The sequence below is a fragment of the Cetorhinus maximus genome, chromosome 5 (genome assembly GCF_964194155.1).
Source record: "Cetorhinus maximus chromosome 5, sCetMax3.hap1.1, whole genome shotgun sequence".
NCBI lineage: Eukaryota > Metazoa > Chordata > Chondrichthyes > Lamniformes > Cetorhinidae > Cetorhinus > Cetorhinus maximus.
Genome location: NC_135883.1, coordinates 47597297 through 47617753, shown reverse-complemented (window position 1 = coordinate 47617753; position 20457 = coordinate 47597297). Strand labels below are relative to the sequence as shown.

Sequence of the window (20457 nt, the reverse complement as noted above, 5' to 3'; positions counted from 1 at the left end):
CGGTTCAGTAATCTGCAAACATGGAGTGTTAAAATAAGCTGTAATAGAATGTTAAAATACCTTCTGTGAATTGTAAACATGGAATATTAAAATAACAAACTAAGATGGAGCAATAACTACCTTGTACAAACTTGAAGACAGCACAAACTGTAGTACAGCCTGTTAAATTACCTTGTACAGACTGAAACACAGCACATTAAGATATCCCGTGCAAATTGTAATATACTGTTCTCCTTGTCACTATTTACTTTCCTATTTTCTCTTGATCCCCTGAATGCCAATAGATTCATTGTCCAAACTGACCATAATTCAGTAAGTTTCAAGATAGTGGTGGATAAGGATAACAGGAGTCCTCAGGTTAAGGTGCTTAATTGGGGGAAGGCTAATTATAACAATATTAGGCAGGAACTGAGGAATCTAGACTGGGGGCAGATGTTTGAGGGCAAATCAACAAATGACATGTGGGGGGCTTTCAAACATCAGTTGATAAGAATTCAGGACCAGCATGTTCCTGCTAGGATGAAGGATAAGCATGGCAAGTTTCAGGAACCTTGGATAACGAAGGATATTGTGAGATTAGTCAATAAGGAAAGGGAAGCATTCGTAAGGGCTAGAAGGCTGGGAACAGATGAAGCCCGTGGAGAATATAAAGAAAGTAGGAAGAAACTTAAGCAAGGAGTCAGGAGGGCTAAAAGGGGTCATGAAAAGTCATTGGCAACCAGGATTAAGGAAAATCCCAAGGCCTTTTATATATATGTAAAAAGCAAGAGGGTAGCCAGGGAAAGGGTAGGCCCACTCAGGGACAGAGGTGGGAATCTGTGTGTGGAGCCAGAAGAAATGGGAGAGATACTAAATTAATACTTCTCATTAGTATTCACCAAAGACAAGGATTAGCGGTCGATTTGTCTAGGGAAGAGTGTGTAGATAGCCTGGATCATGTTGAGGTCAAAAAAGAGGTGTTAGGCATCTTGGAGAATATTAAGGTGGATAAGTCCCCAGGGCCAGATGGGATCTACCCCAGAGTACTGAGGGAGGCAAGGGAGGAGATTGCTGGGGCCTTGACAGAAATCTTTGTATCCTCACTGGCTACGGGTGAGGTCCCAGAGGACTGGAGAATGGCCAAAGTGGTTCCATTGTTTAAGAAGGGTAGCAGGGATAATCCAGGAAATTACAGGCCGGTGAGCCTTACGTCAGTGGTAGGGAAATTATTGTAGAAGATTCTTTGTGACAGGATTTACTACAATTTAGAAGCAAATGGGCATATTAGTGAGACGCAGCATGGTTTTGTGAAGGGGAGGTCGTGTCTCACTGACTTGATCGAGTTTTTCGAGGAAGTGACAAAGATGATCGACGATGGAAGGGAAGTGGACGTTATATACATGGATTTCAGTAAGGCCTTTGACAAGGTCCCTCATGGCAGACTGGTACAGAAGGTAAAGTCGCACGGGATCAGAGGTGAGCTGGCAAGATGGATACAGAATTGACTTGGTCATAGAAGACAGAGGGCAGCAGTGGAAAGGTGCTTTTCTGAATGGAGAGCTGTGACTAGTGGAGTTCCGCAGGGATTAGTGCTGGGACTGTTGCTGTTTGTAGTATACATAAATGATTTGGAGGAAAATGGAACTAATTATTAAGTTTGCAGATGACACTAAGATTGGAGGAGGTGCAGATAGTGAAGAGGATTGTCAAAGGATACAATGGGATATAGATCGGTTGGAGACTTGGGCGGAGAAATGGCAGATGGAGTTTAATCCGGACAAATGCGAGGTAATGCATTTTGGAAGGTCTAATACAGGCAGGAATTATACAGTAAATGGCAGAACCCTTAAGTGCATCGACGGGCAGAGGCATCTGGGTGTACAGGTCCACAGGTCACTGAAAGTGGCAACGCAGGTGGATAAGGTAGTCAGGAAGGCATATGGCATGCTTGCCTTCATCAGCAGGGGTATTGAGTATAAAAGCTGGGAAGTCATGCTGCAGCTGTATAGAACCTTGGTTAGGCCACACTTGGAATACTGCGGGCAATTCTGGTCACCACATTACCAGAAGGATATGGAGGCGTTGGAGAGGGTGCAGAGGAGGTTTACCAGGATGCTGCCTAGTCTGGAGGTTTTTAGCTACGAGGAGAGGTATGTGGAGAAACTCGGATTGTTCTCACTAGAGCGACGGAGATTGAGGAGCGACTTGATGGAAGTTTACAAAATTATGAGTGGCATGGACAGAGTAGATAGTCAGAAGCTTTTTCCCAGGGTGGAAGAGTCAATTACTAGGGGACATAGATTTAAGGTGAGAGGAGAAAACTATAGAGGAGATGTGCGGGGCAAGTTTTTTACGCAGAGGGTAGTGAGTGTCTGGAATTCGCTGCCAGAGGAGGTGGTGGAAGCAGGTACGATAGTGGTGTTTAAGAGGCAGCTTGACAAATACATGAATAAGATGGGAATAGAGGGATACGGACCCCGGAAGTGCAAAATGTTTTAGTTGACAGGCAATATGATCGGCGTAGGCTTGGAGGTCCGAAGGGCCGGTTCCTGTGCTGTACCTTTCTTTGTTCTTTGTTCAAATATGTGATGGCCAAAAATCGGTTGTTGCCAATCCTGGGGCTCATGCAGTTGACCCTGCCATGTCTGGCAGCTTGTGGTGGGCAGCAGGAGCAGCGGGGAGGCAAGGTATCTGAATCACTAAGACGTACCTTGTGTGGCCACTTTGCCTGGGAATTCAGTAGCTTTAGGGTCCTTCTTGGAAAGGATCACTGTCCGCCCCCCCTCCCCCGGTTTAATAAGGATGCCCAAATAAAACAAAATATATCATTGAAGGATGGGGAAGAGTAAAGGGTCCTTGTTCGTCTCCACTTCTGCCATTCAGGGTAGGCAGCATGAATGGTCTTAAACACACTTACTGGTGCAAAGATCCATTGCTTGGTTGGCCAAGAACCGGGGAACTTCCCTGGGTGTGGAGTCCTGGCCCTGACCTTTACTATGCTGATGGTCTTGTTAGGGCTGGGCTGCGCAGAGACTCCAATCATACAAGACCCTCAGAAAACTGCCACTTAAGGTTGGGGCCCTGATTTTTTACCTTTGCTTTCACCTGAGTGTGCTGGAAGATCGAAGGAGTATCAAACCCCCTGGATATCCTACATCTTCAGGCTCAAAGGGTCTTTCCCAAACCTTTTTAATCCCCAACTAGTTCAATTATAATTTAAGAGTTTCTGTTGGAGACATTCGTGACCAATTGTTAATGGGTTCGGAGAACATTCCTTGCCTGCTATTTCAGGGGAGGTGTTAAAACGTCGATAATAGAGATAAAATTCCTGCATTAAACTGGCAATGAAAACAGATGCGCCTGAAACTCTGAGTGTTAACACTGGCAAAAATTACATAAAGGTTTGTAAGGTTTACGTGGTGGAGAAGTTCCTTTTCTCCTGAAGTCTGCACAGAAAAAGGTGCAACTTGTAAATTAATGGATAGACAGAATAAACAACAACAAAAACTCATATTCTGCAGATACATAAGTAGAACAATGCACCTCAATATATGTAGCTAGAGTACATTCTGCATTGTCTTGATGCAAACCTACTAACCTCTAAAGAACTCATGGATACTGTCGAGCCTGTTTCACTCCTTGATAGTGCAGTGTTATTTTCATCAAGTTCAGAAACAATGAAGTTCTTTACAGCCGACCGAGGCTCAAATGGTATGTTCTGTTTGTGTTCTTGTGTGCTGAGATGTTGATCTAAATTAAAGCTGATGTGATCCATCACAGGTGCGCTTGTGTTAAATTCGGGATTAACCTTAAAATGCATTAACCTATCATGTGGCATGCCTTCCATGCTGATATTTAATTTGCTTTCATCCTTAATGATAGGTTGAACATTTGCTGAGCCTCTTGGCATCACAATGTAGTCACTCTCCATCATCCTCTCTTGAGTTTGGGTCAGCTCAGCATCCCCCGCTCTAAGATTGTCATCAGTGCATAAATAAACTGTCCGTCGTAATTCACTGTTCTCCTTCTTTAGACACTGCTCAGTCAACTCATTCATTCCAATTGGCACATGCATAGTCGGTGGCTGTTGTATCAAAACTTTGGAAATTATATTTCCAGGGAGGGTTGAAAAATTCACGCCTTCGGGGTTGATTCCTTTGTCCTCTTCATCATCATTCAGAGAGATCCTTGACAATGTTCCCGTTATTGTAGCAGCTCGGCAGCTCCCAATATCTTTGTGAAGGACTGTGGGGTGAAGAATCATCAGTTAGAATTAAAAATTCAACAGCTGCTAAATTCTGGCTAGTGTAGCTTGTTCTTACAAATTAAAGTTCTGACAAACAGTAGTTTATTCTATTTCACCAAGTGATTTGATATTTTAATAGTCACTGTCTTCCCAAAATACATTAAAATCATTGAATATTTTATTCTAATCTTGGAATAAGAAAATAACCGTGTCATTTAAATGGGTAGGTTTTGTAGTTAGTGGATAGGAATGGCTGGATTAGCAAAGGCCAAGATCCACATGACCAACATTCTACCATCCCTGCAACCACACAATACATCAATAATGAAGATTTAATGATTTAAATATTGGGATGAATTAAGATGAACAGTATTTATTTATAGTAAATCTCCCATTATATAAATAGCTTAATAGAAAGTAGTTACAAGAAACAAATAACAATGGCTAGACAATGACTAAAGAGATGCTGGCCTGCGTAGCATTAATCAAAAAGGCAAATGAATTCGGTAATCCGTTATCAGCATGCAATAGTACATTTCTCAATGACTACTTTGATAAGGGCTGGTTGGCTAAGATGGTTAGCTTGTGGTACTAATGACCTCAAGGTTGTGGGTTCACAGAATCACAGAATTGTTACAGCACAGGAGTCCATTCTGCCCGTCGTGTCTGTGCCAGCTCACTGCAGGAGCAATTCACCTAATGCCACTCACCCCCTTCTCCCCATAGCCCTGAACATTCTTCCTTTTCAGATAATAATCCAATTCCCTCTTGAAAGCCTCGATTAAACCTGCATCCACCACACTCTCAATCCCTGTAACCATTCCATTTCTGCCTCATAGTTCCAATTCTGCCTTTGGATATGGAAGCATAGCCAGTCTCAGTAAGGGTGACCATGACGTTGCTGGATTATTGTAAAAACCTATTTCGTTCCTTAAAGTCTTCCAGGGAAGGAAATCTGTTAGCCTTACTTAGTCTGGCCTATATGTGACTCCAGAACTATACAAGGGGCTGAATTTTTCCCACCTGTTGGGGGGGCTGTGTGGGGGTGGGTGCAAACTCGATCGTCATTATATGTGGGCGGGCCAATTATGGCCCACCCAGCGTGATGCTCACTCGGAAGCAATGTGCACTCCCTATGCAGGCGGGGGGGGGGGGGGGGGGGGGGGGGGTGGAATTCCCTGAGTGGCTCCCTGCGCTCTCTCGCACATGCGCGTGGAAGACCTCAGATATCTCCCTGAGGCACAGAGATGCCTCAGGGAGATCGGCTTGACATGTGTAAATTTAAATAAAGGGAAATAAAAACTTTTAAAACATGTCCCCTCATGAGCTGGGACATGAGAAAGAAGTATTTTTAAAAATTTTATTGACTTTTAAAACACTTCCTGCCCGTGGATGAGGTTTCATGAAAAATGCGAAGGCCGCCTAAGCTCAGCTAATTGAATTAATTTCTTTTTAAATGGCCTTAATAGGCCTTTGACATTTCGGTAGCTGACTCAGCTGCGCGCCCGCCAAACTGAAAATCTAAATGACGCACAGTGACGTCTGGACACCCGCCTGACGTCACCGCGTGTCATTTTATGCTCGGTGAGCTAGCCCCGCCCCCACTCGTTGACCAGAGAATTCTGCCCAAGGTTGAGTCTAAACTCCCATCAGAAATAGTCTGGCAAGCTACTTATAGAATCACAGAATGGTTACAGCAGTGGAGGAGGCCATTTTGCCGCTCATGCTGGCTTTTTTCAAGAGCAACTCACCTAGTCCCATTCTCCTGCCTTTTCTCCCCACAGTCCTGCCAACATTTCCTCTCTAGATAATGATCCAATTCTCTTTTGAAAGCCACAATTGAACCTGCCTCCACCGCACTCTCAGTGCGTTCCAGATCCTAACCACTTGCTGTGTGAAAACGTTTTTCCTCATATCACCATCGCTCCTTTTGTCAATCGTCTCAAATCGCTGTCCTCTAGTTCCTGATTCTTTCACCAATGGGAACAGTTTCTCCCTGTCTACTCTGCCCAGGCCCGTCAAGATTTTGAACACCTCTATCAAATGTCCTTTCAACCTTCTCTTCTCTGACAACAGCCCCAGCTTCTCCAATCTATCGACTTAACTGAACTCCTTAGTTATATTCAAGAAGGTGGCTCACCACTGTCTTCTGAAGGACAATTAGGGATGGACAATAAATGCTGCCCTTGGATGCACTGTTCACATCCTGTGAATGAATTAAGAAAAACAAACAAGGCATAGTTTATATTCAATCTCGGTTGGAATTCGACAGTGCAGGTAGCGTGGATTGGCGCAGGCTTCCTGACTGGAGGTGTGTTCCAACACAGTTTGGAAGTAAGCTTCCCATCTCTTCAGGGTTTCCCTGGAACCTCTTGGAATTGTAGACTAATCTCCTGGACACTGGTACGAACAAGCCACAAGTAAAAGCATTAAGAGCATTAAAAGAAGTTTTTTGTTTTTATTTTATTGGAATGGTGATTATAGAAATACTGGAGATGGGGAAAAAAAGGCTGTCTGACTGGGAAGGGCAAGTAGAGGCAGAAGGGCGCGTGATGAAACCTTTAGGAATACATCATTGTTTTAAAACTTGATTCTTCTGACAGACCCTAACAGAAAAAGGAAATTGACCCTCCCAGTTTCTGAGGAAATGAAAACTGAAACTGTGATTGGAAACCGAAACTTCCAGGGAGACTGAACCTGGCTGAAAGATATAAAAGGACACAGATCAATCCAAAATCAGGAGCAGATGAGGATTCCATTGGTGGAGTACAGGCACACTGAAGAAAACAAAGGCTTGGACCAGAAGCTGGGAATAGACAAATACACAGTTGCCACAGCTGTTTCTGTTACTTGAAGATAGCATTGATAGATCTATAGCATTCAGATTGTCGTAAGCAGAATTGAGGAGGTTCTGCAGATGTATACCATTTTTAGTGAAGATCGTGCCATGGAACTTGGCTTTGTTTTGCGTTGCTGCCACTAGGGATCAGGCTAAACCTTAGGACAAGAGGAACTGAAATTCTTTGTGAGGAAGCCAGAGTTTTGAAGGGCTTCATGACTGAGGCTGATGACATAAATGCTGTGTGGACTGATGAACTAATTTGTAAGATCTGTCTTAGTTGTATCTGCCATTAAATGTGGAACTTATTGTTTATAAGCAATTGCAATTTGCCTGTTAATTCATGTTTAACTTATGTTGATTCTGGGTTTGAGAGTATAGGCGGTTACCTGAGATAATATTTAGTATTTGCTTTGTTTGACCCTTGTACAATAAAAACTCTTCTGAATTTAAACAGTGGAATCTTATGGCTTCGTTCTTTTAGCAAATAACTGGATTACAGGTTTCTTCTTTTTAAAAGATGTAATTGTTCTCTGTTGAGATTGTAACAATATCCGATCAGAGTTGACAACCCTAATTGGAAAGGGGAGGTGAAATGAGAAGTATGAACATTTGGGAGATTTCTCTGTTATATTTTTAAATCACCATACAGAACATATATGGCCACCTCTGATTATGCAAGGTTTAGCAACAGCTGGAGTTGAGACGAAGGCTTCCTATCCTTTTTAAACTTGAAAATTAAGTTACTGTCTGCAAGGCAGGCCTTTTGGTCTTTAGATGAGCAAAGATACAAAGGATTTATTTTGGGTGCTAATCGGTCCTTTGAAGGACCTTGGGCATCTTATTCATAAACCATCAGGGACCACTCATTTCCGAGGATATGAGTTTACAGGCAAATATATTACAACCTAACTGGCAAAAGAATCAAGGGAAATCTGTTTAAAAATATCAACAGGTATAACAATGACTATTATTTACATAGAATGTTTAAGGTAATAAAATGTTTCAAGCCTCTTCAAACGAGCGCTATAAGCAGAATTGGATGCCGAGCCATATAAGGCAACATTAGGTCAGATGAACAAATGCTTGGTCAAAGAAGTTGTTTCCAAAGAGTGTCTTAAAGGGGAAAAGCAGAATCTCAGAATTGTTATGGTGTAGGAGGCCATTCGGCCCATCGTGTCTGCGCCTGCTCTCTGAGCATTTTAACTTAATGCCAATCTCCTGCCTTTTCCCCATAACCCTGCACATTGTTTCTATTTAAATAATCAACCAATGCCCTCTTGAATGCCTCAGTTGAACCTGCCTCCATCACACTTCCAGGCAGTGCATTCCAAACCCTAACTACTAAGCAAGGTAAGAGAGGTGGAGAGGTGTAGGTGTTCCAGAGCTTGGGGCCTTGGCAACTGAGGGCACGGCCACCAATTGTGTAGCTATTAAAATTGGGGATACAGAAGAGGGCAGAATTAGAGGACTGCAGAGATCTCGGAAGGATATGGAGCTGGAGGTGGGCCATGGAAGGATTTCAAAACAATGATGAGAATAAAAAGTGAGGCGTTGCTTAGGTAGAGGGCAGTCTAGGTCAGGGAGGAGTGATGGGTGAATGGGACCTGGTGCAATAAGGACACGGACAGAAGAGTTTTGGATGACCTCAGGTTTATAGAGGGTAGAATGTGGGAGGCTGGTCAAGAGTGTATTAGAAAAGTCAAGTCTCAAGGTAACAAAGGAAGAGCTGAGAGAGGGGTGGAGTTGGGTAATGTTTGGGAGGTGGAGACAGGTAGTCTGCATGATGAGGTTATGTGGTTGAAAGCTCATTGAAGGATCAGACATGACACTGAGGTTATGAACAGTCCAGTATCAGATATATAATTCCTGACAGATGTGAGGAGCAAACAGAGAAGCAGTTGATGAGGACTATATTATTTATGCCTTGTCTACTTAAGGGTTAAAAATGGCTAACATCTCACTGGGAGACCACTGAGAAAATCTGTTTCATAAAGAGAAAAACTTGTATTTATATGGCACTTTTCATGACCACCGGATGTCTCAAAGCACTTTACAGCCAACAAAGCACTTTTTTTGAAGTCTAGTCACTGTTGTAATGTAGGAAATGCAGCAGCCAACTTGGGCACAGCAAGATCCCACAATCACCAATGTGATAATCACCAGATAATGGGCCATAACATCCGAACTCCAGGGCAGTGTAACTGGGGGGGTGCCCCAAAGATGTGCTGGGGAATGGCTCCCCCGCTGGATGTTCCCAGGGAAGGATTGCATGGCAATTGCCCGGGAAGTGCAAACTTTCGATGGATAATTGCCCTGCACTGGGAACCATACAAAAATTGCGATTTAAATCACAAACATCAAATGGTTCCGACTGCCTTACATTAATAGTTACCAAGAAAAAGTTAGAAAAATTAAAGCCACTTCTAGCTTCTAAGTTATTGTACAGACACACACTGATCTCCCACAGGACTCCCCCCAACATGCCCGACTACCCCTCCTCTTAATTCTCCAGCCCCCCACAGGGCTCCCCACCCCCCACCCCACCCACGGAAACTCCCTCACACAAGATCCAACTGCCGACCACCCCCACCCCTGCAAAGCTGACACATCAAGCCAACACCCCTCCCCCCCACATCAAGGCCCGACCCCCAACTCCTGACCTTCCTCTACCCCTAACTCCACCCAAAGCCAGGCTCGACTCCTTTCCCTCTAGCCCCTTGGACCAGGCCCGACTCCCCTCCCTACCCACTACCATGGGCTAGGCCCCGACTCTCCTCTATCTCCACACCCCCATCCCAGAGCCCGACTCCCCTCTCTCCACCATCCGACCTCGCTGCCAGGCCCATTTGCTGACCTTTCTCCCCCCGACCAGGCCTGACTGCCCCCACCCCAGTCAGCAAGGCCCGACCAGATTCCCCACCCCCCACCCTCCCCAACACTAGGCTCGACTGCCGACCTCCCCACGCCTCCCTCCTACCAAGACCTGATCCGAGCCCCGCCCCTCCCCCAACCAGATCCTAGCTTATACACTTACCTTCTCCCTGGTTTGTCAAAGACCTTTAAACCTGGCTGGACCGCTAACCTTACCTGCTTTATGGCAGCTGTTGCTGTAAAAAAGGGGGCAAGGCATATATGCCTGCCAGGAGCGAGCTGCACTGCACAGATCTTACCCAGCCTGAGTCGGAAAGTTGAGCGAGATTTCCAGTTAATTACTTTAGAGCGGGGTGGCATCTGACTCAATTGCCACTCCATCGGGAGTTAAAGCCTAATGCGATGTTGACTGAAGGATAAATATTGGCCAGGACGTCAGGGATAACTCTCCGGATCTTCAAAATGGTGCCATGAGATCGTTTACACCCACCCAAACTGGCAAATGAGGCCCTGGTTTAATGTCCCATCCAAAAGATGGCAACAGACAGCAGTCCATCAGTGCTGCACCCAATGAGCCTGCTTTAGCTACAAAGGTGTATAAATGAGGATGACTTTTTTTTTCACTTCCTTTCTTTGCACAGCCTATACCATGACTACCGAGAGGAGCTCTGCACACATGACATTCCATCAGATGCTCATTCAACATTTACTGAAAAATATTGAAAAATATCTGGCTCTTTTCATGTTTTTAAAGACCTGTGTAAATCCAGGATTGGATCACCAATTTCTTTGCTTTCCTGCTTAAGTGCTATAAGCTTATTTGTAAATAGTAGTTTTAGTCTGAACATGATGGTTTGACAGTGTGCTATTTAATACCTTCCAGACTAAACAAATTACTGTGGCTCATAACCCACACAATCTCTGGGGTATAATTGTGCGATTAAGGGGTAATTGTTAGCCTCATAGCCAACTAACGCACTTAAAGCATGGCTGCAGTTGCAGATTTTACTTCCTGAGATTTGATCTGCTAATTGGGAATTCTTTTTTTTCGTTGTTAACACGTGAAAAATGTTGGGGAAGACCAAATCATAACAGAGAGACACCAAGCAATTCCGAGGAACATACTGTTACTGTGGAAATATGGGGCAAAGTGTTTAGCTCTGCGGGCGCATGCACACCTGACCCGCGCGAGTGTAAAATGACGTGCGTTGACGTTGGGCGAGTGCCCCGACATCAACGCGCAGTCATGCGATATTTCGGTCGGCAGGCGCACGCGGGAACGGCAGCCGACAATTAATAGGCCTAGTAAGGCCATTAAAGTATCAATTGACTGACATTTTCCGCTGCCCGTCCAACCTTACGGTTGGCGGGCAAGCGAAAAGACCAAGCAGCCTTTGCACTTTTTAGGAAACTTCATCCATGGGCGGAATGAGGTTTGCTTAAGCAAATAAAAATAAAATAATTTAAAAATTTAATTAATAACATGTCTCTGTTCATGTGACAGAGTCACATGAGGGTACATGGTTTATAACATTTTTAATTTCTTAATTTTAAAAAAAAACTCTTCATCTCCCTGAGGCAGCTCTGTGCTTCGAGATTCTGAAGCACGAAGTTTGCGCTCACCCTCCTCCCCCCGCCTGCACAGGCAGCACTGAGCACTGCTGCGCGTGTTTCAGCGTGAAATCGCCTTCTGGCCTCGATCACGGGCGGCGGTCGGCTTCCCATCTGCCCCCGCCCACCCCCGCCCGACAAGGGCAAGATTCTGCCCATGATGCTGTCAAAGAATAAGTGCCTTCTGCACTTCAGCCTTTATTTCATTCCTGGGGTTTGGACGTCACTGGATGGGCCAGCATCTGTTGCCCATCCCTAATTGCCCTTGAGGTGGTGGTGAGCTGCCTTCTTGAACCGCTGCAGTCCATGTGGCGCAGGTACATCCACTGTTAGGGAGGGAGTTCCAGGATTTTGACCCAGCCACGGTGAAGGAATGGCGATTTTTTTCCAAGTTAGGATGGTGAGTGACTTGGAGGGGAACTTCCAGGTGGTGGTGTTCCCATGCATCTGCTGCCATTGTCCTTCCAGCTGGTAGAGGTCACTGGTTTGGAAGGTGCTGTCGAAGGAGCCTTGGTGAATTGCTGCAATGTATCTTGTAGATGGTACACACTGCAGCCACTGTAGGCTGGTGGTAGAGGGAATGAATGACTAAAGTGGCAGCTGGGGCTGTTGATCAAACGGGCTGATTAGTCCTGGATGGTGTTGAGCTTCTTAGGTGTTGTTAGCTGTACTCATCTGGGAAAGTGGAGAGTACTCAATCACACTTCTGACTTGTAGATGATGGACAGGCTTTGGGGAGTCAGGAGGTGAGTTACTCACCACAGAATTCCCAGCTTGTCACCTGCTCTTCTAATTATAGTATTTATATGACTGGTTCAGTTAGCTTTTGGTCAATAGCAACCCCCATGATGTGAATGGTGGGGAATTCAGTGATGGTAATGTCATTGTACATCAAGAAGAGATGGTTAGATTCTCTATTGTTGGAGATAGTCATTGCCTGGCACGAATGTTACTTGCCACTTATCTGCCCAAACCTGGATATTGTCCACGCCTTACTGCATATGATGGAGGGAAGGTGATTGATGAAGCAGCTGAAGATGGTTGGGCCTAGGACACTACCCACTACCCAGTAGTGGTTCATGCAGGTGTGATCAAATATAATTCCAATGGAGAAATAACTAAAAAAAAAAAATTAATAAAACTAACTTAAATTCTCCTCGGCGCATGCGTGCATGTGGTGTAAAAGATTAGCTTGAACCATATGTAGATTGAACAAGTTGATAAAGTCAATAAATACAATTTGTGGTTTGATGGCTTGTGTAATTGAATGCTTTCAAAGAGTAACTGGTTAATTAGTAAATTTTGAGCTAATTATCTTATTATAATTGAGTTTACTCTAATTAATGCATAAATTACAAGACCTCGCTATGCAAATGCTTCCTCCTAAAATAGATGACGGCTCTGATAGATCAGTGATAAATGTTGGCGTACATAGTAGGTATTAATCTTAACACCTTCTGATAAATACCATTTAAGCTAATTTTGTTTTTAACCTAAGAACTTGCAAATAATCTTAAAATGTTATACATCTGGGCAATATTTTTCACAGGGTGGCCTGTGTTTTTACATTACCACTCATGCTGTGCTGAAATACAGGTTACAGAGGAAAAAGATCAGGAGTGGAGATAAGGAGAAATATTTTTACTCAGTGAATTGTCAGGATCTCAAATGCTCCACCTGAGAAGTTGGTGGAAGCTGAAGCCACAAATAAATTTCAAATGGAGTTGGACAGGTACTCGAGAATGAGGAACTTACAGGGTTAGGGGCAAAAAGCGGCAATGCGGACTAAGCACAACTGCTCTTTCAAAGAGCCAGCAAAGGCGTGATGGACTAAATGGCCTCCTTCTGTGCTGTAACTTCTGAAACTTCCATATATGCTGAGCTTGGTAATTAATTTGTTAAGTATGAGCACCTCAAGTCTACTGAGAGGTTTCAGGGAACAAACCTCTTGGATGTATGAATCATTTTCATTATGAATTATCCTCGGCCCAACGATCTTCAGCTGCTTTATCAACGACCTTGCTTCCATCATAAGGTCAGAAGTGGGGATGTTCGCTGATGATTGCACAATGTTCAGCACCATTCGCGAATCCTCAGGTACTGAGGCAGTCCATGTCCAAATGCAGCAAAACCTGGGCAATATCCAGGCTTGGGCTGACAAGTAGCAAGTAACATTCGCTCCAAACAAGTGTCAGGCAATGACCATCACCAATACGAGAGAATCTAACCATTACCATTCAATGGCATTACCATTGCTGAATCCCCCACTATCAACATCCTGAGGTTACCATTGGCCAGAAACTGTACTGGACCAGCCATATAAATGCTGTGACTACAAGAGCAGGTCAGAGGCTAGGAATCCTGCAGTGAGTAACTCACCTCCTGACTCCCCAAAGCCTGTCTGCCTTCTACAAGGCACAAATCAGGAATGTGGTGGAAGACTCACCACTTGCCTGGATGACTGCAGCTCCAACAACACTCAAGAAGCTTGATAACATCTAGGACAAAGCAGCCCGCTTGATTGGCACCCCTTCCACAAACATTCGTTCCCTCCATCACCGACACACAGTAGCAGCTGTGTGTGCCATCTACAAGATGCACTGCAGGAATTCACCAAAGCTCCTTCGACAGTACCTTCCAAACCCACAACCGCTACCATGTAGAAGGACAAAGACAATAGACACATGGGAACACCACCACCTGGAAGTTCCCCTTCAAGCCGCTCACCATCCTGACTTGGAAATATATCACCATTCCTTCACTGTCGCTGGGTTAAAATCCTGGTTTGTGGTGTAGATTGGTGTCAATGCACTCTCTGCACCAAGGGTTGAAAAGGACCTTCATTGGCATCCGAGTCCTCAGGGTTGATTCAAGTTAAGTCCTTAAAAAGGTCTGTTTAACAGTTCTTCCTTGGCAATGATTAGTATCAAAGTGTATTCTGACTGCAGTGATCAACTATGCGGGTACTTATTTCTTGGCCCAGGCCGCGTTAAGTGCAAAATTTGAATTGTAACATAGGCCATTGTATGTTAATACTCATGTTTAGGTTTTTCCCAGTTCACTTGCTCCCTATGCAGTTCTCTTGGGAATGCGGAATGAGCTGGTATCTCGCTATACCATCTAAACAGCTCACCCTTTTTTTGGGCAACTCCTAGGGCGGAATCATCCGTTGATGGAGGGGCCCATGGCAGGCAGTGGGGTCAGGGGCGGACAATACAGCAAGGCGGCCAAAAATTGGTTTTACGCCAATGTGAAACCAGTTTGCGATTGTCCACTCCACCCGTCACTGGAGGGTTGTGTTTCTGCCGCTGCTCGTCGGGAACCTAATTTCAAACTTTAGCATCTCATTATAAGCCCTGCTTGCCAGAATCATCCCCCCATGCTGGATCATCTAGGCTGATTGCACGCCAACGTGTTTCACAACTGTATAGTAGCGATGTGCACCAGGCGAGCTGCACTTCACTCTGGACTTTGAGGTTTGTTTGCCTACCTTGCTTCGGGCAGCACTCGCAGTCATCAGTGCCAGGCTTCGCAGGCAGCACCACATCACTGATAGAGGGGCTTACGGGCAGATATCTACCCACCAGACCAGCCGTAAGGCGGGCGTGGCTTTTCAATGGCTACAAGGCTAGGGCTTCCTTGGGGGAGGAGGAGAAGTGGCCTCAGGCAAGGGAAGAGGGTGCAGGCTGAGGGCTGCACTGGGGCAGGAGGGTATCCCAGTGTGTGTGTGGAGCACATATTGATCTGTGCAAGTGGCCTCAAGATGATGAGGGCTGAGGAGGCAGTCTCCAGAGGAGTTGAGGCCAGATGGAGATGTGAAGGTGCATGTGAGAGTGAGTGGCGATGTCCCTTAAGCTGGTAGTGAATGAGATGCCAGTGAATGTGTGATGGGCTTGTAAGTGTGAGAGTTTAGAGTGATGAGATGGTTGCCTTACCCTGGTGGCACTGATGAGATCATCCATCCTCCCTCTGCACCGGATGGCTAATCTCTTCTGTGCAGCATTGGCACTGACCACCTCTGCCACCGCCAGCTAAGCCGGAGTAGTGAGATTGCTGGACCTCATGCGGCCAGAGCGGGGGTGGAGGGCATCACGGCGGGCCTCCAAAAGGCATTCCAGTGATGTCGGGTCACTGAACTCTTCTTGGTTTTCAGGGACATGTCTTCAATGGAGCAGTCCTGGGCTGCAAGCATTGAGAACGGTGTGCACAGCTGCAGTTTAGATATGGCACCCAGAGTAAGGGAAACGGTGAGGTAATGGCATGGCGGGCGATTCAGAGGCTGCCTACCTGCGGAACAGCGTATTTCCTGTGGCTGAATAATTAATGAGGCGGGAAGCAGATGATACGGTGTGAAAACCTGCCATTGCGGCTGGAGGGCATAACGTCATTTTTCATGCCTGTTAATGCTGCCTCCTCATGGTGGGTGGCAAGAAAATCAGGAGGTAAGTTGCAATTCTGGGACAGGTGACTGAATCACCTGTTGGTGACAAAAGATGTAATCCTGGGGAGAAGAGGAAGGGAAAACAAAAAGCGATGAATTCAATAGCCTCTTAATAGAACGAAAAAATCCTTTGTGATTCAACAAGGGTGATAATATGATGAATGTGGTCATCTGACTGTATAAGATAATATCTCATTGTTTATAAACTGGAATAAGCAAAAAGAGTTTGGGATTGGAACCTTCAGGGAGAGATTGCTATTGAAAGGTGAAATTGAACTCAGCAAAATAAATGTTTCATAAATACTTATTAGGGGAAGCTTTTAGGGAATAAAATAGTCTTCAAATGAAATTAGGCCCTGGTATTTGAGAAAAATATAATTTAACAGTTCGGAATGAAAACCTAAGAAATCCCATGCAAACATAATATAAATTCAAAAAGGCAAAAGATAGGACACTTTCAGCAAAATCACTGGAAGCCTCTTGGTATTTACCTGTTTTATTTTTCTTCAGCTGCGCTGGGTGTAGATTGTGGCAAATTGAATCACAGTCCTTTCAATTCGCTCTCTCAACAAGATCATTCAGTGTTAACTAACCCAAGTTTTATGTCCCTGCTTAGGAATCTGAAGTTTGGTGTTATTGGAAAAACAACTAAACCAATTCGTTTCAATCAGCCTCAATCACTTTTAAATTGGTATTAAATGCTTCTCGTCTCAACTGTTATGCTGTGCTTATTGTACTTTCATAGATACTGTAATCTAATTCTAATGCAGAGAAGAATGATTTTATTTCCACATGTATTGTGCTACTGTGGCCTTTGAAGACGGACAAAGGAGATGTTTACTCTGTGACTCTGTGTCCACACAGCCACCTGAACAGCCTTGCCTTATCCATGTATCTGACATGTTCACTCATTTTTCAGTTGGACCGATGACCCAGCTTGAAGATCCATGAAACATGTCCGGGTTGTCGGAGCACTAGCTTTGAAAGCTTGGGGTTAGCTGTAATACAGCGTCAAGCTGGCTAAGTGCAGTGTAACCTTGAAAGTAACTGGGGAGCTCAGTTGTTTAACATGTTGCAAAGATTGTTTTCATAAAAGTTTACCATTAAATTCTTTAAATCAAGTATTTATGATGTTGAAGTTTACTTGAGCCCAAAACATTACAATAGCCTTCCATTCAGCCTCTATGTACAGATGAAAAGGTCATCAACTGACATGTATATTTCTTGGCCTGGGAGAGACCTCTGTTCATTTTCCTTTCAATTAGTGGCAACATCAGGCTGAATTGATACATTTTTTCCCCTTTTTTTTCCTGCCCTGCGAACACTGAACTCAATTGTGCTAGACTAACCTAGCTGAGGTCAAGTGGGACCTTTCTGTTTTTGTATGACTCACTGCACAAAATACATGATAGATTCACAGATGAAATCACCAAGGCAATGTGGAATGTTAATGTGCTCCCATCTGGCTGATAGGCTATCAACTCTTAATTGAAAGTTGCTCAGTTCAAATCATCTAATAATTCAATTTTTTAGCATCAATTTCCCAGTTTCTCGTGTTATTTGCGTTGCTTAATGTAAAATGTTGGATTATTCAAATTTTTAGCCCAACAAATTATCAGGAGTAGATTGTGTATGTGCTTGTTTGGGCCAGCTGAATTATACAACATGGAGAGATAATGTTTATTAGGCCAATCATTTAGCTAAGAGGAACAGGAGAAGGCTATTGACATTGACATTGTTCTGACATCCAATTAGATCATGTGGATCTGTATGCTAAATCCATTTACTTGCTTTTGATCACACTCCCTTGGTACCCTTACCTAATAAAAGTCTATCAATCTCAGTTTTGAAACTTTCAATTAACCCCCAGCATCCACTGACATTTGGGGGAGCGAGTTCCAGAGTCACACTACCATTTCTGTGAAATTAAAATGTGCTTCCTGATTTCACTCTTGAATGACGTAGCACTAATTTTAAGGTTGTAATCTCTTGCTCTGTATTCTCCCGTCAGTAGAATTAATTTCCCTGTATCTACCCTATGAAACCCCTTTCTTGTTTTATGCACATCATTTGGCTTGGCCCTCAACCTTTTAACTCAAGGGAATGCAGACAAAGCTTATAACCTCACCTCATAATTTAACCCTTTAAATCCTGATATAACTTGGGGGAATTTGCCCTCTACACTTCCAAGCCACCTCTGCCCTTCCCATGATCTAGGACCCTCTTTTGGATGAAACAGCGATTTATTCGTACTTCCTCCATTTAAGTATAGAAACACAGTATAGAATTATATAGAAGTATAGAAATACACTGGTGCACCAATCATAGATTGGGTGATCACTTTGATGAACATCTTTATTCAGTCAGGAAACGTAACCCTGCAATAGCTTCTATTCCCGCACCTACACTGTTACTTCTGGTCCTATGAGGATCTATCTGCGGCCCATCCACATTTTGCCTCGGCCTTGAAAATTCAATGTCAGGTTTCACATGGACACTCACAACACCCAGCTCTACCTCACCACCACCTTTCTCAAACCCTCCATTGGCTCTCATTTATCACACTGCTTGTTTGCCATCCAATGCCTGCTGAACAGAAATTTCTGCTGAAATGTTGTTTTTGGCTCCCTCCACAAATCCCTTTACCTAGACACTGACTCCATGGGGCATATTTTCAAAAGGGCTGCAGGATTGGGACCTGGTGTGGGCAGGATTAGGAAATAGCTGTCCCCAAGGTCATTTCAGAGCCCCGACATCTCTGGGGCAGTTTTGAATTTTCCATGGGCCAGTGGTGAGCAGGGAGTGGGGAATCACACTCATTGTCAATTAATGGCCCATAAGTCTCCTTAAGAGGATTGTTAAGGGCTTTGTCCATTTTGGATCGTAATTTTCTATGTTTTTTCCAGTGACACTGAACAGTCTTGTGTACGTTTGTGCACAGCTGTTGGATTCACCACAGGGCTCAAGTAAATCACTGTGCTTCTGTTTTAAAATCCAAATTGAGGGGCTACCTATCCCCGGGGTCAGTGCTAAACTTTAATTTGTTGTCCATGGCTGCTTTCCGCCATCTTCCACCTCCATTGGCTTCCCAGGAGCTGCCTGCTCCAATCAGCAAGGCAATGGGACTCCCCAACATGGCTGCCACCGGCCTTTGCCGCTGGTGTCAGGCAGACAGCGCCCGCCTCCTGGAGGTGCTCGGTGCCACGAACTGTGACACGAATTGGGCATCAAGCTTGCCTCCCAACCAATTAGGCAATTTGAATTTAAAAATAAAGTGCGAGGGTGTGCTGGTAAGGCGTGGGGTCAGGATCCCGAATTCATCCGGACATCAAATTCCTGACCCTGCTTCAAAAATCTGGCCCCAGCCCTCTCACTGGCGACTGCGTGTGGCTGAATCAGACTGTTCACAGCTGTGGTGTATTATCTGACCCCGAGATGAGCTTCCGGCCACATATCACCTCTATTAGCAAGACCATCTACATTCACCTCTGTAACATTGTCTGTCTCTGGCCCTCTTACTCATCCCCAATTTTCTTCAGTGGCCTAGGCCCTAAGCTTTGGAAAATACCCCTTCAATTCCAGTACACAGGCAATCTTTGCACCTCCCAGCTCCTAACCTCTCATCATTAAGGAAATATTCTGAATTGTCTTATTCCCTAGCATTGAATTCCATTTGCCATCCAATACTTCACTTATTTAGTCTCAGTCCAATTGTAACTCCTGCTCCCATCTACATAACTTACTTTGCCTCCTAATTTAGTGTCATCTGCAAATTTGAATATATAACTCGCTATTTCTTCATCCAAGTGCTTAACAGAAGGCCTCTGAATGGAGTCTTGGGGTACACCACTTGTCACATCCCAGCAATGAACTCTTTCCCTCGATTCTCTGATTCCGATCACCCACATCACAAGTTGATCTCCAAGGCTTTGCACTCTTATTTTTCTTCTGTGGAACCTTATCAAATACCTTCTGGAAGTCCATGTAGACAATACCTATAGACACTCCCCTGCCCAGCAAGTCTGTGCTCTTCTCAGAGCATTCCATTGGGTTAGACAGACATGATTTACCCTTCACAAATCCGGGCTCACTCACTTTCATCAGCTGCTCAGTAACTCTGAGTAGAATTTTGACATTGAAATCCGCTCGGGAGTGGGAGGCCGGCAGCAAGTCAGGAACCCTGGAATATCAGTGAAGTGGGCTCTGCGAAGGTTTCTTAGCCCAGCCAGTGAATTAACATCCCAAGTTTCCTGACCATAATGGCTGAGCATGTGTAATCATGACCGCCTGTTAAAAGTTCTCTATTTAAAGTGACTCCGGAAGGGGTCAGAATGGGTCCATTATGAGACATAAGATCATAAGAAATAGGAGCACGAATAGGCCATTTGGCCCATTAAGCTTGCTCTGCCATTCCATAAGATCATGGTTGATCTGATTGTGGCCTTAACTCCATTTTCCTGTCCTCCA

At 44.5% G+C, this 20457-nt stretch overlaps 1 protein-coding gene across 9 annotated transcripts in view; it reads right to left on the bottom strand.

The window, feature by feature from the left end:
• The window catches only part of adgrb3 (adhesion G protein-coupled receptor B3), a 990062-nt gene that overhangs the window by 36418 nt on the left and 933187 nt on the right, over nt 1-20457 (bottom strand). For all 9 annotated transcript variants that reach the window (XM_078541844.1, XM_078541846.1, XM_078541847.1 and 6 more), the window contains one exon: nt 3578-4224. In XM_078541844.1, coding sequence (XP_078397970.1) covers nt 3578-4224 — 647 coding nt within the window. The remainder of the gene's footprint in view (nt 1-3577; nt 4225-20457) is intronic.